A 15146-nucleotide genomic window follows, 5' to 3' on the forward strand; every position below is an offset into this window, starting at 1 on the left:
CACACTCGCACACACACACGCGCACACGTGCACACGCACACACGCACGCACACACACACACACACACACACACGACAGCACCAGGTGGTGGACTTCTCTGTAGGATTGAAATCAAGGAATAAAGTTTGAGTGACAGCCTAATGAAGTGAATTAGTCCTCACTACAGTGGGAGGTTCTCTACTATAGAGACGATGTAACCTCAACTTCTATAGTGGCCAGGCCTCCTGGACTGTATCGTTGACCACTTCCTCCAGGGGGGTAAGAGTAGCTTCTATAGTGGCCAGGCCTCCTGGACTGTATCGTTGACCACTTCCTCCAGGGGGGTAAGGGTAGCTTCTATAGTGGCCAGGCCTCCTGGACTGTATCGTTGACCACTTCCTCCAGGGGGGTAAGGGTAGCTTGTGGTTGACACACATCATACCTAGAATGTGACACATTGGCTGGGTGAACAGGGGGACACTGTCATGTTGCTGTCTGAGGGCGGGGTCGGGCCATGTTGATGTCTGAGAGGTGTGGTCGGGCCATGGTGCTGTCTGAGAGGTGGGGTCTTGCCATGTTGCTGTCTGAGGGGTGGGGTCGGGCCATGTTGCTGTCTGAGGGGTGGGGTCGGGCCATGTTGCTGTCTGAGGGGTGGGGTCGGGCCATGTTGCTGGTCTGAGAGGTGGGGTCGGGCCATGGTGCTGTCTGAGAGGTGGGGTCTTGCCATGTTGCTGTCTGAGGGGTGGGGTCGGGCCATGTTGCTGTCTGAGGGGTGGGGTCGGGCCATGTTGTTGTCTGAGGGCGGGGTCGGGCCAGGTTGCTGTCTGAGGGGTGGGGTCGGGCCAGGTTGCTGTCTGAGGGGTGGGGTCGGGCCAGGGTTTTGTCTGAGGGGTGGGGTCGGGCCAGGGTTTTGTCTGAGGGCGGGGTCGGGTCATGTTGCTGTCTGAGGGGTGGGGTCGGGCCATGGTGCTGTCTGAGGGGTGGGGTCATACCAGGGTTATGTCAGAGGGGTGGGTTTGGGCCAGGGGTAACCTTGTAGGGTGTTCAGTATCTACCACCTCAGGAGGTGTGTTTAAATGTCACGATGAGAAGTGATGTGCATAACATAGGCTCATTAGGAACTAGTCATCTGCACCACGGGACAATCCACCATTCCCGGAGAGGAAAAGGAAACAGCGATCTGCGTGTGTTCTCCTTCCTGTCCACTTGTCTCTGCTTTGCAGATCAATAGGAAAAATCAAGGTCGGGCATAAACGATCCAAGAGAAGCGCTGATTCCTACCTTTAGAAGAAGGATACAAATAAGAGCTTAGTGATTAGCTCTGCGTTGCGTGCAGCGTTTCTCCCCGTACCACTGGGCTCTCTGTCTCTGGGCTCTCTGTCTCTGATTATTACTTTGTTGTTTTTACAGTCTTGTCCTTATTAACCGAGCCCATGCTGATCATTCCCGAGAGCCAGATTGCTGGAAATACAAATGAAAAGCCCCCTCTCCTTCTCCACAGATCCTTCATTAAATACGGATTGGGGGCCACCCACCTACGCCGAAGCCTGGACTTTAATTCTGCTCTGTGCGTTGGCGAGCGTGAGTCTCATGGCCCCAACTCTTTATCAGAGGGATTTACAGACCATCAGTCTGGCCCTATCCCTCTCGCTCTCTCTCTCTCCATCAATCCCTCTCTCTCTCCCTATATCCCCCTCCCCCTCTCTCCTTCTCTCTCTCTCTTTTTGTGTGTGTAAGGCCTGTGTTAGCATTTTGCGAAGGCTAGCCCATATGTCACTAAACAGATCCCCAGACTTTAACCCCTTCAGATGACTGAATGGAGCGAGGGACTGCCGAGCCGAGCCGACACACAGAATTGGGAAACATCGCCAAGACTGACACAGAATCAGCTGATACAGTAGGATTGAGGAGAGGTCATAGAGCAATACCACCTATCCAGGACTATGGGAGAAGTCAGAGAGCAATACCACTGATTCAGGATTATGGGAGAAGTCAGAGAGCAATACCACTGGTCCAGGATTATGGTAGAAGTCAAAGGGCAAGACCACTGGTCCAGGACTATGGGAGAAGTCAGAGGGCAAGACCACTGGTCCAGGACTATGGGAGAAGTCAGAGGGCAATACCACTGGTCCAGGATTATGGGAGAAGTCAGAGGGCAAGACCACTGGTCCAGGACTATGGGAGAAGTCAGAGGGCAAGACCACTGGTCCAGGACTATGGGAGAAGTCAGAGGGCAAGACCACTGGTCCAGGACTATGGGAGAAGTCAGAGGGCAAGACCACTGGTCCAGGACTATGGGAGAAGTCAGAGGGCAAGACCACTGGTCCAGGACTATGGGAGAAGTCAGAGGGCAAGACCACTGGTCCAGGATGTCAGGAGAGGTCAGAGGGCAATACCACTGATTCAGGACTATGGGAGAAGTCAGAGAGCAATACCACTGGTCCAGGACTATGGGAGAAGTCAGAGGGCAAGACCACTGGTCCAGGACTATGGGAGAAGTCAGAGAGCAATACCACTGGTCCAGGATGTCAGGAGAGGTCAGAGAGCAATACCCCTGGTCCAGGGCTATGGGAGAAGTCAGAGGGCAATACCACTGGTCCAGGATGTCAGGAGAGGGCAGAGAGCAATACCACTGGTCCAGGATGCCAGGAGAGGTCAGAGAGCAATACCACTGGTCCAGGGCGTCAGGAGAGGTCAGAGGGCAATACCACTGGTCCAGGATGTCAGGAGAAGTCAGAGAGCAATACCACTGGTCCAGGACGTCAGGAGAGGTCAGAGGGCAATATCACTGGTCCAGGATGTCAGGAGAGTCAGAGGGCAATAGCACTGGTCCAGAACTATGGGAGAAGTCAGAGAGCAGTACCACTGGTCCAGGACGTCAGGAGAAGGTTAGCTTTACCATTTACAGTAAGGAGACTATATTGTAATGGGGTCACGTGTCTTAACCAGGTTAAAGTGACCCAATGCTGTAAGACAACAGCACAACATTGCGCTTCCAGAGCAACATTGCCAATCCAAGATGGCGTAGCAGTCAGACGTCTTTGTCTTGTCTCGTCCCGTGTGTAGATATCTTTTTAATATTTTTAATATTTTTCCTAAACCTCAACTTACAATACTCTCCTGAAACCCGCCTCACCCAATGTGTTGTGGATCTGATTTTTTTTCCTAAAGTATTTCTAGTTACCTCCGAACTGCAATACCTCAACTGAAGCTAGCTAGCTAACTAGCTACCAGCTATCAGTCAGCTAACCACTGCTATCGGTCATCAGCTAACCTTTAGCTCAGAAAGCTCTCGCCAGTTCGTACAACGCGTTTCAAACCAGAGCATACCGGACCTATTTTTCTCTCCATATCCCCGAATTCCTACCACAAACTATTTTCATCTGGATCATCACAGCTAGCTAATGCATACCAGGTTGACTACTCCTGGCTAACGTTTCCAACTAGCCTGGGGCTAGCCCACGCTAGACCCATCTCCCGGCTCACTCCTGGGCTATGGGGCACGGAACCCCGCCGATCCTCTATGACTGGAATACCGACATAATCTGCCCGAGGATTCCAACAGGCCCCTCGGGCGCAACGTCCACTGAAGGCCCATTCTGCTAACCTGCTAGGCCTGCTAGCTACCTAGAGCTACTTGGAACCCTACTAATTCCACGACTGGTTTATCAACGTCACCGCACGAAGAGGCAAAAACAGACTTACCCACATCATGACGTCCCCCATAGGCTAACTTGCTAGCCCCGGTCTGCTAACTGCTAGCTTGCATGCCCCGGGATGCTAACTGCTAGCTCCTACTAACTGCTTGCTTGCTAACCCGGTCTGCTAACTGCTAGCTTGTTTAGCCCCGGCCAACAAACTGTTAGTATGTTAGCATCGGCCTGCTAACTGTCTGAATAGCCATGTCCCCAGTCAGCCCAACCACTCACTGGACCCATATGTTCACTTGGCTACGCATGCCACTCTCTAATATCAATATGCCTCGTCCATTATTGTCCTGGTTAGTGATTGCTGTCTTATTTTATTGTAGAGCCTCTAGCCCTGCTCAATATGCCTGAACCAACCATGTTGTACCACCTCCTACATATGTGATGACATCACTTGGTTTAAATGTCTCTAGAGACGAAATCTCTCTCATCATTACTCAATGCCTAGGTTTACCTCCAATGTACTCACATCCCACCTTACCTTTGTCTGCACACTATGCCTTGAATCTATGCTATCGTGCCCAGAAACCTGCTCCTTTTACTCTCTGTTCCGAACGTGCTAGATGGCCAGTTCGTATAGCATTTAGCCGTACCCTTATCCTACTTCTCCTCTGTTCCTCTGGTGATGTGGAGGTTAATCCAGGTCCTGCAGTGCCTAGATCCACTCCCACTCCCCAGGTGCTCTTTGTTGACTTCTGTAACCGTAAAAGCCTTGGTTTCATGCATGTTAAAATTAGAAGCCTACTCCCTAAGTTTGTTATATTCACTGCTTTAGCATACTCTGCCAACCCGGATGTCATAGCCATGTCTGAAACCTGGCTTAGGAAAACCACCAAAAACCCTGAAATCTCCATTGCTAACTATAACATTTTCCGCCAAGATAGAACTGCAAACGGGGGCGGTGTTGCAATCTACTGCAAAGATAGTCTGTGGAGTTCTGTATTACTATCCAAATCTGTACCCAAACAATTCGAGCTTCTACTTCTAAAAATTCACCTTTCCAGAAACAATTCACCTTTCTCTGAGAATTTCACCTTTCTCACTGTTGCCGCTTGCTTTAGACCTCCCTCTGCCCCCAGCTGTGCCCTTGATACTATATGTGTATTGATTGTCCCCCCATCTATTTTTTGAGCTCGTGCTACTAGGTGACCTAAACTGGGACATGCTTAACACCCCGGCCATCCTACAATCCAAGCTTGATGCCCTCAATCTCACACAAATTATCAATAAACCTACTAGGTACAACTCCAAATCTGTAAACACGGGCACCCTCATAGATGTCATCCTAACTAACTCGCCCTCCAAATACACCTCTGCTGTTTTCAATCAAGATCTCAGCGATCACTGCCTCATTGTCTGCATCCGTAATGGGTCTGCGAACAAACGACCACCCCTCACACTGTCAAACGCTCCCTAAAACACTTCTGTGAGCAGACTTTTCTAATCGACCTGGCCGGGATATCCTGGAATGACATTGACCTCATCCCGTCAGTAGATGATGCCTGGATATTCTTTAAAAGTGCCTTCCTCACCATCTTAAATAAGCATTCCCCATTCAAACATTTTTAGAACTAGGAATAGATATAGTCCTTGGTTCACTCCAGACCTGTCTGCCCTTGACCAGCTCAAAAACATCCTGTGGAGTTCTGCATTAGCATCGAATAGCCCCCGTGATATGCAACTTTTCAGGGAAGTTTGGAACAAATATACACAGGCAGTTAGGAAAGCTAAGGCTAGCTTTTTCAAACCGAAATTTGCATCCTGTAGTACTAACTCCAAAACGTTCTGGGACACTGTAAAGTCCATGGAGAATAAGCGCACCTCCTCCCAGCTGCCCACTGCTCTGAAGCTAGGAAACACTGTCACCACCGATAAATCCACTATATTTTAAGAATTTCAATAAGCATTTCTCTACGGCTGGCCATGTTTTCGACCTGGCTACCCCGGTCTGCCTGGCAACCTCCACAGCAATCCACCAAAGCCCCCACCATTTCTCTTTCACCCAAATCCAGACAGCTGATGTTCTGAAAGAGCTGCAAAATCTGGACCCCTACAAATCAGCCGGGCTAGACAATCTGGACCCTTTCTTTCTAAAAATTATCTGCTGAAATTGTTGCTTCTGGCCCCTCTTTGGACACTGTGTTAACTAACCTCCAGACGAGCTTCAATGCCATACAACTCTCCTTCCGTGGCCTCCAACTGCTCTTAAATGCAAGTAAAACTAAATGCATGCTATTCAACAGATCACTGCCTGCACCTGCTCGCCCATCCAGCATCACTACACTGGACGGCTCTGACTTAGAATACTTGGACAACTACAAATACCTAGGTGTCTGGTTAGACTGTAAACTCTCTTTCCAGACTCACATTAAGCATCTCCAAATCAAAATTAAATCCTGAATCGGCTTCCTATATCGCAACAAAGCATCCTTCACTCATGCTGCCAAAGAAACCCTCGTAAAACTGACCATCCTACCGATCCTCAACTTCGGTGATGTCATCTATAAAATAGCCTCCAACACACACTACCCACCATTGCGACCTGTACTCTCTTTTTGGTTGGCCCTCGCTTCATACTCGTCGCCAAATCCACTGGCTACAGGTTATCTACAAGTCTCTGCTAGGTAAAGCCCCACCTCATCTCAGCTCACTGGTCACCATAGCAGCACCCACTCGTAGCACGCACTCCAGCAGGTATATCTCACTGGTCACCCCCAAAGCCAATTCATCCTTTGGTCATCTTTCCTTCCTGTTCTCTGCTGCCAATGACTGGAACAAACTGCAAAAATCTCTGAAGCTGGAGACTCATATCTCCCTCACTAGCTTTAAGCGCCAGCTGTCAGAGCAGCTCACACATCACTGCACGTGTACATAGCCCATCTGTAAACAGCCCATCTATCTACCTACCTCATCCCCATACTGTATTTATTTATTTATCTTGCTCCTTTGCACCCCAGTATCTCTACTTGCACATTCATCTTCTGCACATCTACCATCCCAGAGTATAATTGCTATGTTGTAATTACTTCGCCACCGTGGCCTATTTTTTGCCTTAACTCCCTTATCTTACCTCATTTGCACTCACTGTACTTTTTGTTTTCTTTTGTTCTACAGTATTATTGACTATGTTTTGTTTATTACATGTGTAACTCTGTGTTGTTGTATGTGTCGAACTGCTATGCTTTATCTTGGCCAGGTTGCAGTAGCAAATGAGAACTTGTTCTCAACATGCCTACCTGGTTAAATTAAGGTGAAATAAATTAAATTAAATAAACATGTGGCGTGATACATTGAGTATACAAAACATTAACAACACCTGCTCTTTTGATTGCATAGACTGACCAGGTGAATCCAGGTGAAAGCTACGAACCCTTATTGATATCACTTGTTAAATCCACCAATCAGTGTAGATGAAGGGGAGGAGACAGGTTAAAGAAGGATTTTTAAGCATTGAGACAACTGAGACATTGATTGTGTATGTGTGCCATTCAGAGGGTGATTGAAGTGCCTTTGAACAGGGTATGGTATTAGGTGCCAGGCGCACCAGTTTGTGTCAAGAACTGCAGCGCTGCTGGGCTTTTCACGCTCAACAGTTTCTGTGTGTATTAAGAATGGTCCAACACCCAAAGGACATCCAGCCAACTTGACACAAATGTGGGAGGCATTGGAGTCAACATGGGCCAGCATCCCTGTGGAACACTTTCGACACCTTGTGGAGTCCATGCCCCAACGAATTGATGCTGTCAAAAGGGGGTGCAACTCAATATTAGGAAGGTGTTCTTAATGTTTTGTAAACTCAGTGTAGAGAAAGGTGGCGATCCAAAACAGTAGCTAAATACTACTTGTCAGTGTGAGGCCAATGGACGAGGAGAGGGGACGGACAGACGGACGGGGGGTTAAACAGATGGAGAACAAGTCCCCAGTGGGACATGTCATTCATCAAAGTCACCAGGAAGGGCTGAGTTTGTTTTCAGCCACAGACAGAGAGAGAGAGAGAGAGAGAGAGAGAGAGAGAGAGAGAGAGGAGAGAGAGAGAGAGAGAGAGAGAGAGCGAGAGAGGGAGAGAGAGGGGGGGCAGTTTCATGACTGCCTTCAGGAGGACGTTGACAGGGGAGAAAATATGGATTTAAACTGAACACCTTTGTCAGATGTGGACCATACACACACACACACACTTCATCTATCTATCTCTCAATCTCCCCCTGACCAGGGTTGCTTCTGTGTCCAGTACTATAGTCAGTAACGGCAGGCATGTTGTACATGATGACTGTACTGTGGTGTGAGGATGGAATCCTGAAGCCTGTTGTTGGAGCTCCTCCTCTCCTCTCTCTGGAGTGCCAGGGGCTTATGATGTTTCTGTCAACAGCATTCCAGGAAACCAAACGCTCCAACAAAGCTCACAACATGTTAGTTTTGCTCTTGCTCAACTCAATACTCCTACTCCCTCCATGGAGGGGGGGTAAAGCTTACTCATTTGTACAGACAATTCCCAAATGACATGATAACGACAACACAAATGGTTGCTAATAACTGAATGACAACTCCGATACAAATCTGCTATTTGACGTCTGCCCTAAGATGTTTCCCACTGAAATAGGAACATTGATACTTCAGACTACAGTGGTATTATTTCACGTACAAGTACAACTACTGCTGCTACTATGACTAGATTACTGGTTGGTAAATTCAAAATATATTCATCAATATGTAGTAGACATTAACTTTTGCAGGGTCTCTAATCCATTCAGGATGTATGACGTGATATTATTTCTTTAAGGTTTCAAAATAAACATATCTTAATAAACATATCTAAATATACATATATATACATATACATTTCTAAATAAACATATCTAAATATACATATATACATATCCAAATAAACATATCTAAATAAACATATCTAAATATACATATATATACATATCTAAATAAACATATCTAAATAAACATATCTAAATATACATATATATACATATCTTAATAAACATATCTAAATAAACATATCTAAATATACATATATATACATATCTAAATAAACATATCTAAATATACATATATATATACATATCTTAATAAACATATCTTAATAAACATATCAAAATATACATATCTTAATACACATATCAAAATAAACATATCTTAATAAACATATCTAAATATACATATATATACATATCTTAATAAACATATCTTAATAAACATATCTTAATAAACATATCTAAATATACATATATATACATATCTTAATAAACATATCTTAATAAACATATCTAAATAAACATATCTAAATATACATATATATACATATCTAAATAAACATATCTAAATATACATATATATACATATCTTAATAAACATATCTTAATAAACATATCTTAATAAACATATCAAAATATACATATCTTAATACACATATCAAAATAAACATATCTTAATAAACATATCTAAATAAACATATCTAAATATACATATATATACATATCTAAATAAACATATCTAAATATACATATATATACATATCTTAATAAACATATCTTAATAAACATATCTTAATAAACATATCAAAATATACATATCTTAATACACATATCAAAATAAACATATCTTAATAAACATATCTAAATATACATATATATGCATATCTAAATAAACATATCTTAATAAACATATCTTAATAAACATATCTTAATAAACATATCTAAATATACATATATACATATCCAAATATACATATCCAAATAAACATATCTAAATAACCATATCTAAATATACATATCTAAATAAACATATCTAAATAAACATATCTAAATATACATATATACATATCTAAATAAACATATCTAAATATATATATATACATATCTAAATAAACATATCTAAATAAACATATCTAAATATACATATATACATATCTAAATAACCATATCTAAATATACATATCTAAATAAACATATCTAAATAAACATATCTAAATATACATATATACATATCTAAATAAACATATCTAAATAAACATATCTAAATATACATATATACATATCTAAATAAACATATCTAAATATACATATATACATATCTTAATAAACATATCTTAATAAACATATCTAAATATACATATCTAAATAAACATATCTAAATAAACATATCTAAATATACATATATATATACATATCTAAATAAACATATCTAAATATACATATATATATACATATCTTAATAAACATATCTAAATATGTTGTTTGCTTATAGGAATGAGCAGTGGAAAAGGCTGATATTTAAGAGATCAGCAAGTTGCCCCATTACCTTAATTCAAAGGCTTTTCAGGAATAATATACCTCTAGCTGTATTAACAAAACCTGTGGAAACGAAAACAAAACATGGATTTTGCAACTACAACACTGCTTGGCCATTAAAGGTAAAAAATAATAATATCAAAATAATTAAAGGTTGTACTTCATTATCTCATTAAACTACATGTTCATATTGAAAAGATAAGACTACTTGTCTACTAGTATCTAATTGAGTCGAGTCATCTGACAGACAGGCAGACAGCAACTCTACTGCCTGAGTTGAGTTTTACACTGATAGACCGAGACGATACCAAATGTAAATGATTTTCATGTGCATTTTAAAGAAGGCCCACCAGCCACTGCAGGGGAGGAGAATAATAACAGTAATCTTAAATCAATCACTAGCATGGCTAACTGACTGCTCAGACTACTCGTCTGCACAGATCAATATCCTTGCTGGCCATTGTGAGGACTAAACCGCCACCATCAGCAATTTAGAGAAAAAATGTCAAAAGTTCTTAACAAGACAGAACCTGTAGTTTGCTGTAGGTACACTTTCCAATAGACACATGCAAACACAGCATAGAGACAGGCATTGTGTTTATGCAACAACGTTAGCTTTATCAAATAGATTCCATCATATTGCAATTATATTAAGAGGAGAAAGGAGAAGGAAAGGCCTACAGCAACAACGGAGATAGAGACTGGAAAGGGAATAGGAGAGAGAGAGAGATTGAGAGAAAAGGAAAGAGAGAGAGAGAAGGAAGGAAAGAGAAAGAGAGAAGGAAAGAGAGAGACAAAAGGAAAGAGTGAGTGAGAGAGAGAGAGAGAGAGAGAGAGAGAGAGAGAGAGAGAGAGAGAGAGAGAGAGAGAGAGAGAGAGAGAGAGAGAGAGAGAGAGAGAGAGAGAGAGAGAGAGAGAGAGAGAGAGAGAGAGAAGGAAGGAAGGAAGGAAGGAAGGAAGGAAGGAAGGAAGGAAGGAAGGAAGGAAGGAAGGAAAGAGAGAACGAGAGAGCGAGAGAGCAAATGCATGTGTGAGAAAAGGCTACAGAAATCCAATAGTGTAACCTCTGTGTGAGCAGCAGTAGTGACCAGTGAAGGACAGAGGAGGAAATCAATAAGAGCTGATTTGCAGAAGCAGGGGGTGGAGATGAGAGGAGGGGAGAAAGAAAGGCGCCTGGAAATAGAGACAGGGACCTCAAGGGAAAAGATAACAGAATCGCTTTCATGAAAATGTGATAAATCCAAGTCTCTTGGATAGGACACCTGATGGCTCTCTATTTTTTTATCAAACAAAATACATCATTAAAATACATAATTAATGGAAGGTAGAGGTTAGACTGGTGGAGGGTAAATTCGTTTTTTCTTATTGGGACTGATGGTTGTGTGCATGTTTAGAGTGGCTGCACATGGATGAGAGAGATCTTACCTCCGGGCGACATGGATGAGAGGAGGCCGGGAGACAGTAGGCCGTGGACACTGTGGGGAAGAAGCCTGGAGCTTTCCTGCATCGCTACCCCCAGGGAACGCTTGGGTGGTCGGCCAGGCCTGGAGCTGCAGAGAGAGGGAGAGAAGGAGGAGAGGGAGAGAGAAAGTGAGAGAGAGAGATCACCGTGAATATACAGAAAATGATCTACTATTTAAAAACATTTTACTTAGACCACATAGGCTCACAGTGTAAGAGGCCATTGATTGATACATGTACAATGGTTGATTTTAAATTTCTCTACATACGTAGCAAGCGTGATATGAAAATTGTATCACATTCTCTATCATTTAAATTGACAACAATAGACACTAAGAGAAGGAAATTATACGTTAATGACTTTCCTCCTCCCCAACCCCGGCCAACAGCTCCGCACCCCCCGCAGCTACTCGCCCAAGCCTCCCCAGTTCCTCCTTCACCCAAATCCAGATAGCAGATGTTCTGAAAGAGCTGCAAAACCTGGACCCTTAAAAATCAGCTGGGATAGACAATCTGGACACTAACTTTTTAAAATTATACGCCGCCATTATTGCAACCCTTATTACCAGTCTGTTCAACCTCTCTTTCATATCGTTCGAGATCCCAAAAGATTATAAAGCTGCCGCGGTCATCCCCCTCTTCAAAGGGGGTGACACTAGACCCAAACTGTTACAGACCTATATCATTCCTGCCCTGCCTTTCTAAAGTCTTCGAAAGCCAAGTTAATAAACAGATCACCGACCATTTCGAATTCCACCGTACCTTCTCCGCTGTGCAATCCGGTTTCCGAGCTGGTCACAGGTGCACCTCAGCCACGCTCAAGGTACTAAACGATATCATAACCGCATCGATAAAAGACAATACTGTGCCGCCGTGTTCATCGACCTGGCCAAGGCTTTCGACTCTGTCAATCACCGTATCCTTATCAGCAGACTCAAAAGCCTTGGTTTCTCAAATGATTGCCTCGCCTGGTTCACCAACTACTTCTCAGACAGAGTTCAGTGTGTCAAATCGGAGGGCCTGTTGTCCGGACCTCTGGCAGTCTCTATGGGGGTACCAGAGGGTTCAATTCTCGGGCTGACTATTTTCTCTGTATATATCAACGATGTCGCTCTTGCTGTGGGTGATTCCCAGATCCACCACTACGCAGATGACACCATTCTGTAAACATCTGGCCCTTCTTTGGACACTGTGTTAACTAACCTCCAAACGAGCTTCAATGCCATACAACACTCCTTCCGTGGCCTCCAACTGCTCTTAAATGTAAAACTAAATGCATGCTTTTCAACTGTTCGCTGCCCGCACCCACCCGCCCGACTAGCATCACTACTCTGGACGGTTCTGACTTAGAATACGTGGACAACTACAAATACCTAGGTGTCTGGCTAGACTGTAAACTCTCCTTCCAAACTCATATTAACCTTTTACGACTAGGGGGCGATATTTACATTTTTGGATGAAAAACGTTCCCGTTTTAAACAAGATATATTGTCACGAAAAGATGCTCGACTATGCATATAATTGACAGCTTTGGATAGAAAACACTCTGACGTTTCCAAAACTGCAAAGATATTGTCTGTGAGTGCAACAGAACTGATGTTACAGGCGAAACTCATTTAAAATCCAATCAGGAAGTGCCGCATTTTTTGAAACCGCCTCATGCCAATGACTCCTTATATGGCTGTGAATGAGCTACGAATGAGCTTACATTTTCTACGTATTCCCCAAGGTGTCTACAGCATTGTGACGTCTTTTTCCGCATTTCTGTTGAAGAATAGCCGTAAGGGACCACATTTAGCAAGTGGTCACATGGTGTCTCCCGCAGAAAATATTGCGTAAAATACTGAGGTAGCCATTTTTCCAATCGCTTCTTATGAGAAACCAATTGCCTCGACGGACATATTATCAAATATATATGTTAAAAACACCTTGAGGATTGATTCTAAACAACGTTTGCCATGTTTCTGTCGATATTATGGAGCTAATTTGGAAAAAAGTTGGAGTGGTAGCATTTTCCGGTCGATTTCTCAGCCAAGCATGATGAACAAACGGGAGCTATTTCGCCTACAAAAATAATATTTTTGGAAAAAAGGAACATTTGCTATCTAACTGGGAGTCTCCTGAGTGAAAAGATGCGAAGTTCTTCAAAGGTAAATGATTTAATTTGATTGCTTTTCTTATTTTTGTGAAAATGTTGCCTGCTGCCAGGAGAGCCTAGCATAGCATTATGCCATGATAAACTTACACAAATGCTTGTCTAGCGTTGGCTGTAACGCATATTTTGAAAATCTGAGATGACAGTGTTATTAACAAAAGGCTAAGCTGTGTCTCAATATATTTCATTTGTGATTTTCATGAATAGGAACATTTTCTAGGGGTAATTATGTCCGCTGCGTTATGCTAATTCGTTTGAGGCTATGATTACGCTCCCGGATCCGGGATTGCTACTCTTAAACATCTCCAATCCAAAATCAAATCTAGAATCAACTTCCTATTTCGCAACAAAGCCTCCTTCACTCACGCCGCCAAACATATCACCGTAAAACTGACTATCCTACCAATCCTCAACTTCAGCGATGTCATTTACAAAATAGGTTCCAATACTCTATTGAGCAAACTGGATGCAGTCTATCACAGTGCCATCTGTTTTGTCACCAAAGCCCCTTAAACCACCCACCACTGCGACCTGTATGCTCTAGTCGGCTGGCCCTCGCTACATATTCGTCGCCAGACCCACAGGCTCCAGGTCATCTATAAGTCTTTGCTAGGTAAAGCTCCGCCTTATCTCAGCTCACCGGTCACGATAACAACACCCACCTGTAGCACGCGCTCCAGTAGGTATATCTCACTAGTCATCCGCAAAGCCAACACCTAATTTGGCTGCCTTTCCTTCCAGTTCTCTGCTGCCAATGACTGGAACGAATTGCAAAAATCGCTGAAGCTGGAGACTTATATTTCCCTCACTAACGTTAAACAGCTAACCGATCGCTGCAGCTGTACATAGTCCATCTGTAAATAGCCCACCCAATCTACCTCCCACCTCATTCTATCCCTATATTGTTTTTATTTACTTTTTTACTTGCTCTTTTGCACACCAGTATTTCTACTTGCACATCATCATCTGCTCATCTATCACTCCAGTGTTAATTTGCTAAACTGTAATTACTTCGCTACTATGGCCTATTTATTGCCTTACCTCCTCACGCCATTTGCACACACTGTATAGAGACTTTCTTTTTTTTCTATTGTATTATTGACTGTACGCTTGTTTATTCCATGTGTAACTCTGTGTTGTTGTTTGTGTCGCACTGCTTTGCTTTATCTTGGCCAGGTCACAGTTGTAAATGAGAACTTGTTCTCAACTGACCTACCTGGTTAAATAAAGGTGAAATAAAAATAAATTTAAAAAATCTAAAAACGAAAGAAATTCAGATATTTCCAGGATAATTGCTAGTCTAATTTCTATTAATTATTGTTGCGCTGGTCATATTTCATACTTATGTGAAACACACTCGACAAACCTATAAAACCCCACAATGTTATTCCATCTTTTTCAGATATTTGAAGCCTCATAAGACCTTAACAATATTAGTCACCTCCTCTCGTCACTCACACCAGCATATATTTGTCACCCCCCTGTCCTCCTGTCCCCCCGTCCCCTCGTCCTCCTGTCCCCCCGTCCCCTCTTCCTCCTGTCCCCCCG

At 43.1% G+C, this 15146-nt stretch overlaps 1 protein-coding gene across 6 annotated transcripts in view; it reads right to left on the minus strand.

Annotated features, from left to right (window-relative positions):
- Positions 1-15146, minus strand: part of LOC139388470 (dachshund homolog 2-like) — a 282435-nt gene that overhangs the window by 135925 nt on the left and 131364 nt on the right. For all 6 annotated transcript variants that reach the window (XM_071135151.1, XM_071135147.1, XM_071135145.1 and 3 more), the window contains exon 2: positions 11408-11532. In XM_071135151.1, the coding sequence (XP_070991252.1) occupies positions 11408-11532 (125 nt within the window). The remainder of the gene's footprint in view (positions 1-11407; positions 11533-15146) is intronic.

The sequence above is a fragment of the Oncorhynchus clarkii genome, chromosome 29, assembly GCF_045791955.1.
Source record: "Oncorhynchus clarkii lewisi isolate Uvic-CL-2024 chromosome 29, UVic_Ocla_1.0, whole genome shotgun sequence".
Lineage (NCBI taxonomy): Eukaryota > Metazoa > Chordata > Actinopteri > Salmoniformes > Salmonidae > Oncorhynchus > Oncorhynchus clarkii.